Source organism: Urocampus carinirostris, chromosome 12 (genome assembly GCF_059441175.1).
Source record: "Urocampus carinirostris isolate Australia breed hairy pipefish chromosome 12, RoL_Ucar_1.0, whole genome shotgun sequence".
Lineage (NCBI taxonomy): Eukaryota > Metazoa > Chordata > Actinopteri > Syngnathiformes > Syngnathidae > Urocampus > Urocampus carinirostris.
Window position 1 is genome coordinate 22,113,308 of NC_142360.1, and position 20,887 is coordinate 22,134,194.

Below are 20,887 nucleotides of genomic sequence, written 5' to 3' on the forward strand. Positions count from 1 at the left end.
TTTTTCTCATTATATGTGAGCCAAAATAGAGACTGTTGTGATGGCAGAGGAGGGATTTCCTGCTACTGCTTCTGCTACTACCATACTGCTACTACTACTACTACTGCTACGGCAGTTTCTCCCACTGCTGAGGCTACTACTTGAAACCTGGTTCTTCCCAGCATTCGCAGTGACAACCCTGTCTTCCATGTCCCTTAATCCCCTTCAACCCCTTCCTCCATCTTCACATCCTCACCTCCATTGCCCGCAACTTCCTTCACTGTTTCTGACGCACTTGGTGTAGAATCAAAACACAAATCATCAACCCCTAGAACTCCCAAACTTCTATCTCCACCAATTTCTTCCTCTTGTGCATACTTCTCAGACCCTTGCAGAGCTCAGCTCCACTTCCCCTTGTAAATGACACTCCCCTAAACACTCCCCGATCCAATCCCACTGCAGCCACTTGCCATCATTTATGTTTCATCACGATTTTGCATTAAAACATTTAGTTAATTCGCATATAAACATTATATGCTCCTCCACCATCACCGTCCTTTGACTATGGCCTCGAGTCCTGGCTTTTTGTGCAGTTTCCCCTGTGACACACCTTCTGACCTTCCCTGGCTCCTTGTTCTAACCAGTTAATTGTCCCCTCTCCCTTTTTCTCCCTCACTTTCCTCCACTCTTCCATCATACATCCATCCCACCTCCTCTTTTTCTCTCTCCACCTTTCCTTCTTTGCTGTTTCCTCCTGCCTGTCACCACCCTGGGCTCTCACAGGAGAATTTGGCGAAGTTTGCCGCGGTCGCCTGAAGCTGCCCGGTCGCCGTGAGATCATTGTTGCTATCAAGACTCTCAAAGTGGGCTATACGGATCGGCAGAGGAGAGACTTCCTCTCGGAGGCGTCCATCATGGGCCAGTTTGACCACCCAAATATCATCCGTTTGGAAGGGGTGGTCACAAAGAGTCGACCTGTGATGATTGTGACTGAGTTCATGGAGAATGGAGCGCTGGATTCATTCCTGAGGGTGAGAACAAACTTAAGAAAGAGTTATACCAGCGTTGTGGTTCTCAAGATCAGTCTCTCTTTAGACTGGTCTCGTTCAAGTTTAAGTCTCATTACAGAAAACCCTTTTACATATTTTTATAGTTTCATTAACAATACAATTTCATGACTTGTGCTTTATTGGGATTCATTTATGGGTTGCATTGGGTTCAAAAATTCGGCTAGGGGTCCGGCAGGGAGGAAAAAAATATTGATTTGATTTTTATTTATTATCTGTATATGTAAATTGTCTCAATCCGATACCTCAGTATATTACTTTCATTCAATCCCTAATGTATTATTATTTTTCTTTTTAAAGCACTAAATGTATGTACACAGTAGTAATGTCCCTTGCAAATATATTATTTGTTATTCAAGTGTCCAAGTAGCAAAGGACAGGACTCTGCATTCAATATGCATTGAAAAACCCAAAATACAACATGATTTTTTTTTCCTTCATAAGATTTGATAATTATCTTGATTAATAAAAAAAAAATAATAATTAAAAAGGTAGCAAGTACGGAAAAATATTGCAAGCTCTTTGAAATTTGGTGCCGTAGACAACAATGTTTTATGAAAAACATGTTTCTTATTGAGGTAAGACTGTACTCTAGGCACAAGACAAATTTTTGTTTCGTAGAATTTGTTACCATTTTATATAGTGATATTTTTCCATTTCCGTTGGGTGGGTTGGGTTAAGGAGCCTGACGGGCCGGGCCGCATGTGGTGGTTTGTCCACATCTGATTTAAGTGATGACTGCTTAAGAAATGAACATAAATCATAAACTATTCAGTAACAAAAGCAATGAGAAAAGGAAAATTGAAAAACGTAAAAAACTGATACACATAACAGACTGAAAAATGATCTTTAAGAAAAACACAAGTATTAAACAGTTTGACCTCGCTCTGCAAAGCAGCTCATCTGTGATCACTCTTCTATTTTGCCAGCTCAATGACGGGCAGTTCACAGTGATTCAGCTGGTTGGCATGCTGCGTGGCATCGCATCTGGAATGAAGTACCTGTCAGATATGAATTACGTGCACAGAGACTTGGCTGCCCGGAACATCCTGGTCAACAGTAACCTGGTTTGCAAGGTGTCTGACTTCGGCCTATCTCGTTTCCTTGAGGATGACCCCACGGACCCCACTTATACCAGCTCGCTGGTAAGCATCGACAATATGTATGCTTGTGTTTGTGCATCAGCGTGTACTCGTGCTGTGTCTAGCGTTTTCCCCTAAATAAATCATTTATTAATAAATGAATTATACATCTGAGCACAACTCATAAAAGGAATTCCAGAGACTGTATAAGGACCTCCCAGATGATACCACTACCATCGTTTTCTACTAAGGGTCTTTGATCTCCAACAGGAGAGCAGAGACACTTGATAAAAGAAGCTCCAGTATGTTCTCACAGATGTTTTGGGAGAAATCCTATGCATACCGAGTAGTTTTTCTCAACCAGTGTGCACGGAGATCTTATCTAGTGTGCTGATGATAGTTTTCTAATTTCCTCAAATTATAGACAACTCATTTATAATGAATTAAAAGTATGCTGTTTTTGAGTATTTGTGCTGTGTACCAGTGATGTAAAGAGTAACTTACGGTAGAATGTTGCTATTCGTGTTATGCTCTTATTGTGTGTGTGTTTATGGTACACAATTTAGAATAAAGTGCTAGGTCAAGAGTAGCGTCCAATCTCCTCTTTAATCCAAAACAAAATAACAGTGAAATATACTATAAAATACAGAAAATACACCAAGTCTGAAACCACATAAAAAATAATATACAAAATCTTCAAACTAATTAGCAATTTTAATGAAATACATTAAAAGTATCCATCAAAAGAAGGATATATTTTGGAATATGCAGATGATTTAAACAGCTATTTTTTGCATGAAGATGTTTGACCTTGCATTAAAAATCAAGATTAAAAATGGTGATCCATTGACAGATAATTGTGTTCCCCGTTTGTAATAATTTTCTTATGTGAATAGAAAAACATGTCAAAAATGTAGCTCGAAAAGTGGTTCACTTGCAAATCGTTTAATTTATTTTATTTCTTTATTTAATTTTTCTGGGAGAAAAAACTTAAAATAATTGAAGGAGCTGTACGGAATCTGGATCTGTTTTATTTGCTGCCGTCATCTCCTGGCTTGTGTCACCATTGCAGCCTCTGTCAAGCTCTTAGTGTTGCATGTGCAAGTATGTTCATTTCTCAGATGTGCTCCAATCAACTCCTCTTTTTTCATCTTTGAGTTGGCGTTACGACTGTACTTAAAACAGTTTCATGTTACTAAAACAAATAGAAACCCCCAAAAAACATAGAGACAAACATGAATTTACTCTCCACACCATCCTAGTCCATTCCTTGTACCTAATATTTACTGCCCTGAACAGATTTTTTAAAAGTAAGATAAAAAGATTGGTGCAGATAAAAAAAAAACGGATAAGGGCTATTTGAACTCAGTTGAGCATTGTTAAAACATACTTAATACTTAATAGAGAGAATATTCTACTTTTTAAAGACAACTGACACGACTCACATTACCATTTAACTAGAAAAATTCCTTACAAAAATAGGGTCATTTTAATATAAAACATTGGAACAGAATTACGATTATTTACAGTAAAAAGAGGACTTTGACTCAAAGATTGTTGAGAATCACTGCTCTCATAATGCACATCCAGCATTTTGTTTATTTTAGTGTTTATAAGACCCTTCCTATGTTGCAACGGAATCTACAGTTGGTGCTTAACAATCAGTGCTCAACTTGCAATGTCTATGTGCTAGAGTCTGAAAGCTAAATTGCCTCCTGGTTGTCTTTCTGACAATTTCTATAACGTGTTTGTTTCTAAGTATGCTTCATCCGACACACATGAACGTTGACATACAGTTGTATCGTTATCGAAACTTCACACCACCGTTTTGTAACCATGCTACTAACCTTGTACGTCGCACGTCTTGCACCCTCTTGTTTGTGCATAAATGTTTCCTCGGATTGCATTTATCTCACCCTCTTTTTTCCTCTTGTATGTGTGTGTGACTGTTTGTGCTCCATCCCTCCAGTATTTCATGCTCACCTACTCATTCGCATATCCACAGGGGGGGAAGATCCCTATCCGATGGACCGCACCAGAGGCCATCGCCTACAGGAAGTTCACCTCGGCGAGTGATGTGTGGAGCTACGGCATCGTCATGTGGGAAGTGATGTCGTACGGCGAAAGGCCATACTGGGACATGAGCAATCAAGATGTAAGATGTTGCTGCTAAATGAATCTGAAAATATATCCCTTGTGACTTATTTTGTCTTTGTTGTTGCTGCTAAATGTTATTGTACTTCTTCTCATAAATGTCAATAGTTCTATTGTAACTGTTTTGGAACAAAAGCCAATTAAAGCCAACAAATCAGCAATCTCACAAAAATATCAATGCTGTATAACAATATCAACAAGAGAACTAAATTCCTTCCATTGCACAATATTTTAAAAATAAATTCAACAGTGCAATAATCAGGGATGGGTAGGGTTACTTTAACTTGATTACTTTCAATTACTTTTGGATTACTCCAATACCAAATATGCTAATAAAAGACAAAATAAACCAAATATGAATAAAATTATGACTCACAACACGTGGTAAGCTTTCTCTCCTGGCTTTGATCTCTTTGATCTCAGGCAAAACTAACATAAAATGCGACAGAAACAAAATGAAAATAAATCCAAACAGCTTGCCAACATCATTTTTGCCATTTCTTTGTATTCAGTTAATCCCCAAGCCTGCACAAAATTTAGTAATTTTATTCATATTTAGTTTATTTTGTGTTTTATTAGCATATTTGGTATTGGAGTAATCCAAAAGTAATTGAAAGTAATCAAGTTAAAGTAACCCTACCCAACCCTGGCAATAATGAATGTATAATCTTACAATTCAATCACACCATTATTATTGTGCTGGTTTAAAATGGTAATAAGGTATTGATTCAAAGACAATATTAACAATCCAATCCCAGTACTTTTTTAGTATGGATAATGTCAATACTTACCCAATTCTCTGACGGTTCTACAGGTGATAAACGCAGTGGAGCAGGACTATCGACTTCCCCCGCCCATGGACTGCCCAACGGCGCTTCATCAACTCATGTTAGACTGCTGGGTGAAAGAACGCAACCTGCGGCCCAAATTCACCCAAATTGTTGCCACGTTGGATAAACTTATCCGCAACGCCGCCAGCCTCAAAGTGGTCACCAATAGCACGCAATCGACTGGGTAAGTAGGTTGAAGGCTATCACGGATGAATGTTTGCTTCAATTTGGGTGAATCATTTGCACAGGGGTTTGTACAATTTTCTCATGGCCAAATTCAAGCACTTTTTAAGACTTTCAAAGACAATTTTCTTATTTTCTCCAGTGCCATTCAAAGAAGAAATACGGTGTGAATCATGTTTTTTGCTGATCCACAAATTGATCGGTGATTTACAAATGTGATGTTTTAAGTACATTTTGAATATATTTGTAAATCCGAACAATACGTGTGTAAATATTTTTTGACACAAATCTCTCCTATAAAGTAAATGATGATAATATATAGCTTACATTTTCAGAACCCGTTAAAAGTTAAAACTGGGAAACGCTTCATTTTTAGCATGGCTCATAATAAAGATTAAAAATTGATAATGTTAGATGATTAAAATAGGTCACTGGGTATGTTGTCACTATTACATGAGTTTTACAGCTATATTACGTTTATTATTTGATCATCACAACATTACTTTATTATTTATATTATTTGTTTTAGTTGTTTTAAATGCACTTATGTTCATCCACATATTTGAGTTAGGTATTTAATTTATGGGCAGCACGGCGGCGCAGTGGTTAGCGCTTGTGCGGCACAGTTCATGTCATGGGAACCTGTAGTGGGTTCAAATCCAGCTCCAGACTTCCTGTGCGGAGTTTGTATGTTCTCCCCGTGCTAGCGTGGGTTTCCTCCGGGCTCTCCGGTTTCCTCCCACGTTCCAAAAACATGCATTTCAGGTGAATTGGCCAGTCCAAATTGTCCCTAGGTGTGAATGAGCGAATGAGTTGTCTGTCCCTGTGTGCCCTGCGATTGGCTGGCAACCAGTTCAGGGTGTCCCCTGCCCACTGCCCGGAGATGGCTGGGATGGGCTCCAGCCCCCCCGCAACCCTAATGAGGATAAGCGGTACGGCTGATGAGATGAGATGAGATTTAATTTATGACCTCTCTAGCATCAGTACTTTCCCAAAAATGGTTTTCCACCCTTATCTTATCATACAACCTCCAAAATCCAGTTGTGTGCAGTTTCTTGCTATATTTAGTTCATTATTTGATTATCAAAGTAATGTTGTGATGATCAGATAATAAACTTAATATTGCCGGAAAACTCATGTTATAGTAACAACATACTCAGTGACATATTTTAATAATCTATCATTACATAATATTTGCACTAATACACATTTTAAAGAGCCCTGTTCAGATATAGCATGCAGCTTTTCTCTGGGGCGTGATGCTGATTTGGACAATGTCATACAAACTAATCCCGGCTGCTGTTATTCACAAGGGAAAGAGTGCAATGGCAAAGCAAAGCCAGCAGAGGGCAATGTCGGCGTGATTTCAATCAGGCTTGTTGCGAAACATGGCAACAATATAAATCATTTACAAGCACTTCACCCAAGATTCAAGCATTTTCGAATCCTTGAAAACATATAATTAAATTTTCAATAATCTAAAGCACTCATACGAACTATTTTTACTGGATCACGTATCATAGCTTCAGTCATGCATGGCCACCCAAATATACTAATGGAGTATTAATAACAAATAATTATAAAATATAAAAGTTTTAAAATGTCCACAAGTTCCTTATGCACTTTAAAAACATTTGCTTAAAACAACGCAAATTGTGGCAACAATTGACCAAGCCACCATTGCTTGGATCTCACTCTCTTGGCTCTGTTTATTTAAAATAAATCATTTTAAAGTTATTTTAAACAATAGAGTGTAACCAATGGGTCATTTGTGGCCTGCTGACCATTTTCAGAGGCTTTCAGCATATTACCCATCCATATTTGCTGTTTTGACAATAAATAACCCAACCGGCATATTGACTATTTAAAATTTCTAAAGAAGAAAAAAAAACTACTTCAAAAAATTAAAAACTTAAATTTAAGCTAGTTAGGTTCATTTTTATTGATCAAAGATTTTAATTATTTATTGCATGTATCAATTTGTTAGCCCAACGTGGTCTTGGAACATATTTTGGACAATGAAGACCCAATATCTTTGGTTTGAAGTCAAGTCAAATCATGTTTATTTGTATAACTCTTAATGTTTTGTTAATCCAACATCCATTGCAGCCTGGTCATCCTGAAGGGGGGATTGATTACCTTATGAGCGGTCCCTTCTCAAGGTTTTTTCATTTTCCTCATGCTGAGGTTTTTGAGTTTTTCCTTGCCCTCGTGTAGGTTTTAGATCAGGGGAAGGTGTAATAATTGTCTGTAGTTTGCAATAGTCAGTGGTCTGGACAGCCCTTTGAGACTCCTTGTGATTAAGGGCTATACAAATAAACATGCCTTGACTAGGCTAATGTTGTATTCACAAAAACAATTTAGGGGATTAGATAGAGTTAACCCAAGTAATATATTGTTCCAGCCCAAAATAAGGTAATCTTCTGTTTCGAGAGTGCACAGTGCTAGTATCTGTAAATTAACAAGTCAGATATGCGCTATGTCCTGTTATATCCAAGTTGCTAGCACAGTTTGAGTGATCGGGTTTAGGAAGACGGTGACCTACCTATCAATCCTAGCATCAGGATATTTTTGTCCAACGGGAAGTCTGCAGACAACTGGGGTTTTGCTCTTGGGGGAAACCAGGGTCTCGGTTGGCCACTGTACCGCCGTTCTTAGAAGATTAAGCTTGCGGTTAATTAGCTCGATTAAGGCGATACAAAAAGAGATGGGAGCGCCTTTTAATTAGCCACTAACAAGATTTAAAAGGGCCCAGCAGAGTGGCGGCCTCCAGCCGACAAATCCACAACGTGAGAGAGACTGTCGTCCTGTTTGGCATTGAAGGCTAGCTGGGGGCTACCAAAGTTCTCTGAATCATGTAACATCGTTTTTACTTCAATCCATACCGCTTTAGAGGGGGTCAGAGTAATGACCAGTAGTTGTAATACAAGTTTCACATAATGCATGGTTGTTTTTGTATTTTTCATCTACTTTTTCACACACAAATTCCCAACACACACTGCTTCAAAACGAAAAAAAATAATGACCTAAGTTTAACTTAAGCCTGCATTTCTGCAATGCTCCGGACTGGTTAAATCCATGGGACCAGCAACATAGAGGATCCTTTAGAACCTAACATTTGAGGAGGAGCACCAACAATAACCCATTAAAAACAGCCTGAAGCCTTGAGCAACCAAGCATAGCTCTTATTAAAAATCACTCAATCTACACCGCTCAATGGAGCCTCTGTATCACGGTTATTAGCTGCAGTTCTTTGACTGTTCTGTTTTTTTTTTTTTTTTTTTTTTTTTTTTTTTTTTTTTTTACAGTTCTTCATTCCTCTTTTAATTGTTAATGAATCTAATGCCATCAAAAGAGATGACAAGACTCAACAGAGCGGAAAAGAGGAGAGACAGTGCCGCTCTTTGTCTTAGCTTTCTATTGGTTCTTTCTCTTCAAAGTTGATTCCTCACCTTTAAGTCTTCTCTACTGTCTTTTCTTCATCCACTTAACTTTTCTCAGAGTGAATTTAGCACTCAGTTGCATGAAAATATGTGCTTAGCTGCAGTATGTACTTCTAAACCTAAAGACTACCTGTCAAATAATCACTTAAACAAGCAATACTTAAGCTTCCGAAATTGAGATTAACTTCAGTGCAGGTAAAACCAAAATAAGATTGTAATTTAGTTAGCCTCCAATTTAATACGTATTCACGTCATCAAGTGGCTTTGGCTCCATGCTAAAAGCTAGTAATCTTGAAAGCTTTTGTTTGCTCTTAGTTAGTTAGTTTTCTTTTGTGGTTTTGTAATTAATTGACTCTTTTAAATATCAGTGTTTGGATTTAACTCCAAAATTGACGACTCATTCCGGATTCAGTTTGCAGGTCTTGTTAAATTCAAGGGATAATATGTGCCATCACATAATTGAGTATTTGTTAAAAAGGCCCATAGGTCAAGAAATTTATTTTACAAACATGAGGCTCACCTAGAGAGAGCGAACATGATTGTTCTTCATCTTGCTGCTAAGGGTTGGTCTGTTGGTCGGTCGGTCGGATCCCTTAACCACTAGGGTCGTTTGGGCACCATTTCCTGTACTCCCAAAAAAGGAAAACATTGTCAAAGGTTGTCAAAAAAATTAAAAGACAAATAGTCACTTGAGTCTCCATAGTCTGTTCATCCTTGTGCTTTTTAACAGTTGTTTTCGGTTGCATTACACTGTACAGTGACATCGACTGGTCACATTTTGAACAGTGTTTCTTTAACGAACTGGTGTGTCTATTAATTTTTCCATTCCATGCAAGATAGCACGTCATATTGCATGTACCCATATATTTTCGGTTTAAGAGTTTTTTTTTCTTCTGAAATATGGTGAGGAACTCCAGTTTTTGAGATCCTTTCCTGCCTGGGGAAGCAATTAAATTTAGACAGGGCAAATCTCTTGAGAACCAGCTGTCCCTTTTCTTGATCAAAAGACATTAAGGACCTATCCACTTTTTTTTAAATTTCAGATTATATTTTGTCGCTGTCTTGTTGACGCTCTGGGAAATGTGGTGTAAAATGCATTTACTTTCCTTTAGCACATAGGTCGGCAGCCTACAATTTTGAAGGAGCCATAACGGACATAAAAACAACAACAACAACATAAAACAAATATGCCTGGAGCATCACAAAATAAAATATCATATAAAAAACTATTTTTAGATCAAAAGAAAAGGTGATCCATACGTAAAGGTTAGTTTAATACGTACTCTAAAAAACATCACACAAAAATATACGTATACCCCCCCAATTATTTTCCATTTCCAAACATTTCTAAATAAAATCTCGAGGTAGCCACCAGGGAGCACCGCTTTAGCACAACAACATTGAAAAAGTTTTGCTCATACTTAATGTTGGTGATTCAGCAAGGGATTACTGTACACCTCGGGTGTCGAACTCTGAAAGCCACATTCCATATTGGCTGTCCTCAAAGGATTTGGTCTAACGTATTCATGTAACTAAATGTAACTGAATGGTATGGAAAATAAATGTAACTACTCCTTAATGTAGAAGGAGTCTGTATTTAGTAATTATTTAAAGAAGTGGTGCGTCGTTTGAGGTGTCTCTTTAAGGTTGAAAATAAAATATTTGCTCTGTTAAGTATGTTTTAATGATGCCCAACGGAGTTCAAATAGCCTTTATATATTTATTTTCTACCGCACCTATTTTACTTTACTTTTAGCACTGCTGTCCCCGGACTCGGAACATCAGGAAGCAGGAAAGGGAGCTTTTGGGCTGGGGGTGAGATGTGGAGAGTGCTTTCATGGTCGTTCCCGGACTTTTTGTTATTGTCGCCTGAAAATGGTAGAACTAAGAAAAGGCCTGTTTCAAATATAGTCCGATTGCCAACCCAAACGCCCCAAAAAATGAAAAAAGACAATTATATAAGTACTTCATGAATGAGCTGACTGAGGCTGCGATCATGACTTTAGGCCAGGAAAGAAAGTACCAACATTTAAAGTTGCGGACCACCTTCAAGATACAAACATGACAATAGCATAAAAAAAGGTGCGACACGTATATAATGTGTCAAAAACTAAATATAAGAAGATAACAAAATATTTTTGGACACTTTTGCGAACATTTATTTATCAATTTCAGTCCCTGACATTAATATAGAACCACTGCTATGCAGTGATGTACTGAGCCATTACTTTGTAAGTAGCGTAGTTGACTGGCATTGTGGAGAATGTAGTTATCCGTCTAAGCACTCCTTCAACCTACTGATTTTTAGACGCTGATAAAAAGTAAGCTTTCCTGGACCACATACAATGGCTTGCAAAAGTATCGGCCCCAATAACTTTTTGACGTATTGCCATATATCAGGTTTAAAAATTAAAGATTAAAAAAAACTTAACATACTTTCCATAAACCGTTGCAAAGCACTGTACAAAATGTGGCGGGCCACATTGGGTGTGCTGTAGACGGTTGACAGTGATCCGAAAAGTTGCAATAATCCACTGTCAACTCAAACCCCCCCACATACGTGTTAACTTCATTCTCTATATTTCATTCAACATTCACCTCCCTCATCAGCTGCAGCGCCAGCACCCACCAACCGAACCTCCCGCCGGTCTCTCCACCCATTCAATTAACACCCACCTAGTTCCATCACACACACCCCCTCGCCAACCATATGCTTGCCCAATCCGTGTGGCGGAAAGGAGAGGAGAGAGGAGGAGAGGTGGTGAGGTGGCGCTCAGTGGGGGAGGCATTTTGGGAAGGGGGTGTCAGTTTGGCCGACAAAGGCGAAGAAGTAACCACCTTAACCCCTCTCTCTCTTTCTCTTTCTCTCTCTCCTCACCCACCCACCGCCATGTAGGGTATCCCAACCCTTGCTCGACCGCTGCATGCCAGACTATACGACTTTCACCACTGTGGGCGATTGGCTGGACGCAATCAAGATGATCCGCTACCATGACAATTTCATCAATGCCGGATTTGCTTCCTTTGACCTCGTGGCCCAGATGACCGCAGAGTGAGTGGAATCGCTTCAGCTTGTCGGGCCAAAGCCATTGATCAAAAGTTGAGAGTCAAATGGCAAATGTTACTGAAAAAGTAATTAGTTAAAGTTACTAACATAAATTACGGACTATGGAGGAGGACACCTGATTAAACGCCACATCCACAAATTTAAGGAAGAAACACATGGTTGTTTTTGTGCTGGATTTTAAGCTGCTGACTTAAACAGACATGAAAATCAACTCATTCACATCCATCGCTTACATTTAAAGTGGGGAAATGCCCAATGCAGAAAAGTAACACATTGTGACACTCGTTTGCAGACTGTGTCTACATCCGTCAATATTATTCGACTAGCACAGCAATCAATATTATTTAAATTGGCATTAAGATATTGGCAGGAATGTGACCAAAATATTCTCAAAACAAATCTCGACGTACTGCACTGACTAGTTCAGAACTAAGAAGCCCACACAATCACAACAGCCTGTACTTATGCTGAGCCATGCGACAGATCTTAAGCTCTCCCATCCCTTGCGCACGCGACAAAGTGATTGAGAGGAGACCAGATTTTGCTAGTACCATATATGTTTATTTTCTTTCCCTATAAGCCTAAAAACTGTGACTTCATATTAGGCTGTGACTACAGAGCACACCTGATTAAAAGCCACATGCAAAATTAAAGGAGAAAACTCTACTTTGGGTTTTGTTTTTTTCAAACAACAGCAGATTTTAATTCACAGGTTTTAACACTCATAAACATAAAATAATTCACATCAATTTCTTACATTAATTGAGAAAAGTAATTGTGTTCCTTTTTAACGTGTTAGTCCACTCCAAATGCGCGGCTAAATTGACAAAGGGGAGACGATGTCGGAAACAAAATATTAAAATTTAGGGCAAGCTCTGCAGTTGTTCGACCTTGAAAATTCACTTGCTCCTGCTGCTGTTTACAAAGAGGAAATGACGTAACAAAACTCAGCCCGGTGACGATCAAGTGAATGAATTAGGATTGTAATGATAAATAAATCCTCCTCATTAGCTGCGTAATAAGCACTGGAGGTAGGGGTAATTTGTTTCAATTTGGTCAGGCTGACAGGTGTGGTGTACTGTGGCTCTCTGGTGCCCCAAATGGCCAGTAATTGCTCTAATGGCACCCATTTATTATCATTTCATTCCTGTCACTGTGTCGACGCAGATGACAAACGAAGAAAAAACAAAAATGTACTGTATTTGCGCGTAATTGCCGGGATACGCCCCTCACAATGTTCAGGTTTTCTAGGGTTTTCTAACAGTTGTTCACTATTTATGTGCTATTGGTAAATTCAGCTCAATTGTATTCATATAGAACTTCAGGGTCTGACGTGAGGACCCGACATTCCACCCTAATGAGAAGCTGTGACCCAAATCAGGGAAAAAAATTCCACTTTAAACTGTATTGAATGAAAGGATTGTGAAGTTTAAAGCAGAGATAGAAGTACATATTCACCTTTTTTTTTCAAAAAACAATATGACCAGCAAAACCATAAAAACTTCAAACACCCTACATAAGCCTTCATCGCATAAAAGCAACACCCTGAAAACTGCTTTTAAATAGCCACATACTAAAAGAAGTTTGCTACCAAAATATTAAAAAAAAAATACTTAAACAATAGGAAATACATAATTGTGTGTATAATCCAAAATGTAGTAAATATAACATGTTTAAACGATTTGCTGTAGATTCCAGCAGAGCTTTAATGGCAGACACTTGTGCAAACCTGACGTATTTAACAATAATTTTCTTCTTAAACATAATCCTGGTTGTCACTGTTTTCCACTTTTTTCTTCCCCTTCTCACCATTTTTCTTGGGTCCCTTATTATGAAAAATGAAATAAAACAGCCAATATTACAATAAAATGAGATGTGGTCCCTCTCAAACTCCATTGGGATGGCGGCGATTGACTGAACAGGAAGAAAAGATCGAGAAAAGCATTATCACCATTTATTGTGTAATTGATCCTCAGGATCTCCTCTCCATTTTACTATTGGGGTTCCAACCCACTCTACCAGAAACACTGCTTTAGGCCAACCATCTACATACATTGCAAAAGATCCAGATATAAAATGTTTCAGTTTAAAGTACATAAAATATGAAGTGCTTTCAAAGGGACACTGTGTAATATTTGACCACTTTATGTCGCTTTATTGTGTGGCGCAACACAAAACGAGTGCTAAAAACATGGAGCAGAGTACAATTTACGGATACTCAAAATGACCAAAAAGTAACAATTTTCTTTATATTATTTTGTTCCAGCCTTTCAGGAGGTTTTTGGTACATTTGCAGGAAGATAATGGACATTAATGTCAGCCCCAGTTTTATATAAATTAAATGAACATTTCCAAACCTACAAGTACTATAAAAAATGGATCTTTATAGGATGGTCTTTGTATTCTGACTTATTATTAAAACAATATTTTTGTTTTGTAGATGAATAACGTTTTTTTTAACCACTATGAGGTAAGAAATAATACACAACATCCCTCTAATATACTGTATTTGATGGAAATTGGAGATTTTTGTAAATATTTATTTTTTCATTTGGTTTACTTTACATAATGAATTTAGTAAATAAAAGTCAATAAAATATTCATTACTTTTCAGGTACAAATATTTCGTAATTCCGGCCAATAACTGTGCCAATTTTAGGAACTAATATTTTATGGCATTAAAATAACAAGACTTTTTTGCAATACCTGTATTAATTGAATTGATCATGAATATATATGTGTATATATATATATATTTTTTCCTTATTTTACTACAAAAAAGCATCAATTTTCTCTCACATGATATAAAATATTGCTCAATAAAAAATTGCAAAATTCCATTTAAACCACGAAATACACACATATATAAGGTAAATAAGTGTATTATTTTGTGCTTCCTAGTGGTGAAAAAGCAATATTGATTTAAATAATACGAAAAATACATATACTATCATATTCACACATATATATATATATATATATATATATATATATATATATATATATATATATATATATATATATATATATATATATATATATATGTTAATACCTAGTAAAAAAAATAAATTTTATGTTTACATACCATGAGACTTACCGAGAGTCAGCTGACAACAATTTCCGTCATCTTGCTGCGAAAAACCAAAACCTCGCGAAAGGCTCCGCAAAAGAAATGAGGATATAAATGCTGCCCTGTGGTCACTTTGATTCTCTGTAGTTTGTAATCTTCCTTATGCCTTTTATCAGGCCTTCTGGGTTGCATGACACAATACAGCGACACCTAGTGGCCGCATAAAATACAGTGTCCCTTTAAGAAAGAAAATATTGCAAGCATGTTATTATTTAAATACACACAATAAAATTACAAAATCAACAAAAAAATAAATAACAATACAATTTCCCAAGGCGGTCGTTATGTATCCGACCATAATATTTCATTCTCCACTATTTGCATGTGATTGAACGGAGAGGACACAGATTATGGCAGGGACCCAAACAGTAAACTAATTGTTGGCTACAGAGGGATTGGATTAGACCCACTTAAGTAATGAGTATGATGCGCTCTCCCTGGCCATTTTAAACGAGTGTATTTACCTGCTGTGCATAAAGTAGTACTCACTTGGTTTATGTATAAGCATGGACATGGAGCATTTTTTTCAGGTAATCAAATAATATTGATGGGAATGAAACAATGCTTTCTTGATAATAGTACTCTGTAGTCTGTACAGCCTTTTGAGACTTCTTAAGGGCTACACAAATACAGTGAACATGACTCAACTTGATACTGGTGGGGACACGCCCCCCTCTGTCCATCCCAAAACTACACTTATGATGTAAAAATATGATGCAAAAAAATAAACATAAACAAGAGAGATTATGACTTAGTGTACAGTATCTTATTTTTAGTTCAGCAGATTATTAACAGTATTTTGAATATTTTCTTCTTAATGTACATTTTCTTTAAAATTTTAACCTTACTTTTTGTAGTCTGGATTTGCAGGCATTGGGAGAAAACAAATATTGTACCTGGAGAAAAAAATAGCTGTAATAAGAAAAATCAGGATTCAGATTAAAAAAAAAAAACTATACATACAGCCTGGTCATCCTGGAAGAGGCAATTACCTCCTGTGTAGTCCCTTCTCAAGGTTTCTTCATTTTCCTCATGTTGAGGATTTTGAGTTTTTCCTTGCTCTCATGTAGGTTTTAGATCAGGGGATTGTGTAATAATAGTCTGTCAGTCTAGTTTGCAATAATTTGTGGTTTGAGCAGCCATTTGAGACTCCTTTTGATTAAGGCCTATACAAATAAACTGACTATATAATAATACAATATATAATACACACAAATATATATATATATATATATATATATATATATATATATATATATATATATATATATATATATATATATATATATATATATATATCATCTCATTAGCTGTACCGCTTATCCTCATTAGGGTCACGGGGGGGCTGGAGCCCATCCCAGCCATCTCTGGGCAGTGGGCAGGGGACACCCTGAACTGGTTGCCAGCCAATCGCAGGGCACACGGGGACAGACAACTCACTTACTCAGTCACACCAAGGGACAATTTGGACCGGCCAATTCACCTGAAATGCATGTCTTTGGAATGTGGGAGGAAACCGGAGTGCCCGGAGGAAACCCACGCAAGCACGGGGAGAACATACAAACTCCGCACAGTAAGGCCGGGAGCTGGACTTGAACCCACGCAGGAGGTTTCCACGACCTCAGAACTGTGCCGCACACGCGCTAACCACTGCGCCGCCGTGCTACCCAATAAGTATACATATAATATATAAAATTGTACACTATATAATTGTATACTATGTATTTTACCCCTGGGACACATTACCTTCATTTTTTGCGTAGCCCATAATAAATGTCCATATTCTATTGGTAATCTTTGCACTAATACACATTTCATAGTGTTCTGTTTAGGTGTAGCATGCACAGGTCCTCTTGGGCGTGACCTGTAGGGGTACTTGGGGGACCTGTAGCGGACTTGTTTAGAAACATGCCAACCATTTCAAGCATTTCCAAGCACCTTACCCAAAATTCAAGCACTTTCAACATTTCAAACATTTTCAAGAATTTTGAGCACCTGTACGAACCCTGTAGTACTGAATCATACTTGAAACAACTTGGTTATCTGTTGATCCTTTGTTTCTTAGGAGACTCTTTTGGTGTGGTGAAAAGTCCTAAAATTAAATTGGAAATCTTGGTGTTTAGATTGTTTTATGCTCATAAGCATTTGCTATTGGCTATAGTAACTTTATACTCCTCAACGTTTACCTAAGGAAACTAACAAACTCTTTAATGGACAACGGCTGGTAGGGCTTATCTTCATTTGGTTTTCCTAACAGAAGCTGTACAGTACCAAGAAAATTGTTCATTAACTTTCATTTCCTGACAGTTGAATTTACTTTAAGCTCACCTGCCAAACAATAGTGGCACTTCTTCGCCTTCCCCATTTTTGTTGACTTAAACTGAACGAGGCGTTTTATGGGTGTCAACCGAAGTGGTGACTTACCCATCCTGTGTTTATTCACTGACCAAATTAGATTTACAGTTTGTTAGAAATACAACGTTTACTTGATTTATATTTTCTTTATTTTTTTATATGACCCAACCGCCAGCACTCACTTTCCCTTTCTGTCTGGTTTTCCGTTGCAGGGATTTACTCCGGATAGGTGTGACTCTGGCCGGCCACCAAAAGAAGATTCTCGGTAGCATTCAGGACATGAGATTACAGATGAACCAGACACTTCCTGTCCAAGTGTGAGCAAAAAGAGACTCACGGTCGCATGGCGGCCATTTTGAGGACAAGAAACGAGAGAGGAACCCTGCCGGACCGAGCCATTTGGAAAAAGGATCCATGCTGCCTGACCATCTTTGCCAATTCGACACAACAAAACTGACTTGCAGTGCCTCAAACGTTTTTACATTTTCTTTTCCACCACTACCACTTCCTGGTTTTGTAATTTGTCATGTATTGTTCTTTTTGGTACCGTAAATTCCGGACTACAAGCCGTTACATGTTTTAGCAGTCAGTCCTAATAACTAGTAGAGCAGTCAATATTGATCAAAGTGGAACTTCCACAGAAATCTACTGTTATCACGTTTAATGGGTGCAGAACCCCCTCGCGAAAAGTGAAAATACAGGAAGTAGCGAGGCCCTTCCACTAAATCTCCCAAGGTTAAGACTTACCTGGACATGCTTAGTGAGTGTATACGATTATATCAAATATATAAAAATAAGTATAGATCTTTAAATAAAACACAGAACACAGAATTGAAGTCGAATACATGGTCTTTATTGTCATTATAATAAATTACAACCAAATTGGATGGCTTTCCCTTTCAGTGTAAGAAAGCGATTTAGAGAGCGTTTGGCTGGCTGCACGAGAGCAACGGGTATTCTCGGATTGAGCCAGGTCTGGAGCGGTTTTCCATGAGGTGTAGCTCCAGCTCTTCCTTTTCATGGCTAGTGGATCTGGCGTTGGGGAGATACAGGCTCGGCAGTGATAGATAGTGAGAGTTGTTACGTAGCCTAGTCGCAGTATGCCTGACCTCCAGCATCGCTTTTACTTTATCTCCCAACGCCACTTCAGTTTCTTCTCTGGTAATAAACGGTAGTAATCACACTCTTCTGACTTTCCTCAGAATCCAAAATATCGCTAAACATTCTTTCAATATAATGCTTGAGCTATTAGCTGTCACTGTGCTTCGCAGTTTGTTTTGGTTGACAAATTGACTCGTGCGCCCACCCTGCTGTTGAACTGACATACACCGGCCTTTCACAGTCGTGCAGAAATTCACGCACACCCAATACACAGAGACCTACCTAACCTATCCCTATAATGCATTTGCTGTGTGTTCTCTGCTGACTTCAATGCACGGTACGTTGATATCAATAAAAATAAAGACAATTAAATTCAAAATCTGCGAAGCAGTGAACCAGCGATAACCGAAGTACTAAGTAGCGAGGTGTCTCTGTCAGTAGGATTGCAACAAAAACATTCTCAAAACAAAACTCTGTACTGACTAAAATTCAAAGGCCTGTGCAATCACAACACTATTCAGTGTGACTGATCTTAATCTCTCCCATCCCTTGCATACATGACAAATTGATAGAGAGGAGACAGAGAATTGCTGCTACTACCACATTAAAAAAAGTATAATACATGCCAACACTAGTTACTTAGGAGGTGTCCATGATAATTGCTCAGCTCATAGTTATCGGACCGATCACAGCCTGATATGATGTCACAGTTTACGCCCCGATTGGGAAAATACATCATAATAACTAAATAGTCAGTTCCTGCCACACTATATTTTTTAGGTAGTATTAGTAATATTTGGTCTCCTCTCAATCACTTTGTCGTGTGCGCAAGGGATGAGACTCATGAGAGAGCTTAAGATCAATCGCATGGCTCAGCAAGTGTACAGGCTGTCGTGATCGTTGCTTGTGAACTTTGGTCAATTGAGTTTTATTTTGAGGTTTTGTTGCTTGCGGATATCTTATTGCCAATTTAATTAAGATTGACTGCTGTGGAGACTTCATCGCGGCACCATGTGTTACTTTTCTGGACTAGACATTTACCTGCTGTTTTTTTTTTTTTTTTTTTTATGGAAAAAATGGACCTGAATGAGTCATTGTTTGCGGCTGTTAAATTTCGGTACAGTTTGTGCCAAAACAAAGTGGAATTTCTTACTCAAATTCGCGCATGCAGCTTTTAGTTAGCTGTGCTCAGTAGTCCGGAATTTAAGGTAATTTATTTACGCTAACAGTTTGAGCCCCATTGCATGAAAATGTATTTTTAGGAAGCTTGGCTTTGTCATTAGAGATTCTGATCCGCCCCCAACGTGGCTTTGACGGGCACAAAAACTACGGAATGATCACGTGTGGAAGACAAACAACTGCAAGGAAAAAGAGGACAATTCTTACCCGGAAGTTTACTGTACTTGTGTCGTTCTCCATCTTCATATTGAAGGTGTGTTATCGAAAAGGGCACTTGAGGTACTACCATTGGCGGATTAAAGCGGCGGGTTACGTCCGTTCAGCTGCTTTTGCCATCACTTGCTCATTTTTTTTCTCTTCACATTTTTGTTAGTTTGCCTCGTTTTTGTTTTTTGTCATTTCTTCGGGAGATTTGTGGTTTCCGAATGGCCGGTCGAGCTGAAATCCCCCCCATTGGACTCTGGCTTTGAGACGGGGGACTGTGGCAACACAATAGACAGACCACTAGGCCTTTTGAGAGAGTGTGTTTGTTTGATTGCGTGTGGGCGAATGTGTAATTAAGTGTGCTTGGACGTGCAGTTGTGTCACGGTGCACACAAGTATACTGTACAATAAGGCTTCCGCTATTTGCCACTGTGGAGAGTTAACGCATGAACTGAACCATTACAAGGAGCATCTATATCTGGAACAATTACGCTATATTCTGTGGACAACTGCTCAAAAAAAAGAAGAAAAAAATGGAAAAAAAAATGTCTTTTTTATGGAATCACAAACTTTGCAGAACGTATATATGCATATAAGGTATGCAGAGAAGCCCCCTCGTGGACAACTTTCTACTTAACTAGTCAGAAGTAATCAGAATAATTGTTTTAATTTGTTGTCATCCCTCCCTATGTATTTATTTGTGCCCCCCTTTCCAACACTTCCACACCTTCACTTCTCAGATGAGACCATTTGGGAGGTGAAACAATCAGATGGAAATCAAGAAGATTCAGCTGATGAGTTGGTGATGATTAAGCAAAATAAAAAACATATACCGTATGTGGATTTGTGTGTTTTTGTTGTAGTCGCAAAGGTGCTATTTATTTTTTATTGGAAACAGGAGAAGTAATTACTGGTAATAAGTCTTGGATTTTGGGGTAGGTGACATTTAGTATTTTTTAGATCATAAGTCTTTTTGATACACAATTTAACAGCGTTTTCTTGGTTTACTGTTCTTATTTCTCTTGCTTGTCTTTTCTCTTTCTATGTCTCTTCCTCTCTCTACCTCTGTTTTTCTCTTGCTGTTTCTTTTCCCATCTCTTTATCTCTTTCTCC

General features: G+C 38.1%; 1 protein-coding gene across 9 annotated transcripts in view; it reads left to right on the forward strand.

Annotated features, from left to right (window-relative positions):
* ephb3b (eph receptor B3b) overlaps positions 1–20,611 on the forward strand; it is a 98,056-nt gene extending 77,445 nt beyond the window's left edge. For 4 of the 9 annotated variants that reach the window (XM_088350105.1, XM_088350106.1, XM_088350110.1 and 1 more), the window contains exons 11-16: positions 763–1,010; positions 1,976–2,191; positions 4,098–4,283; positions 5,097–5,296; positions 11,635–11,790; positions 17,503–20,611. In XM_088350105.1, the coding sequence (XP_088206231.1) occupies positions 763–1,010; positions 1,976–2,191; positions 4,098–4,283; positions 5,097–5,296; positions 11,635–11,790; positions 17,503–17,611 (1,115 nt within the window). In that variant the 3' untranslated portion in view covers positions 17,612–20,611. The remainder of the gene's footprint in view (positions 1–762; positions 1,011–1,975; positions 2,192–4,097; positions 4,284–5,096; positions 5,297–11,634; positions 11,791–17,502) is intronic. The other 5 variants (XM_088350107.1, XM_088350111.1, XM_088350112.1 and 2 more) reach the window with 3 other exon arrangements.
* The last annotated feature ends 276 nt before the right edge of the window (positions 20,612–20,887 follow it).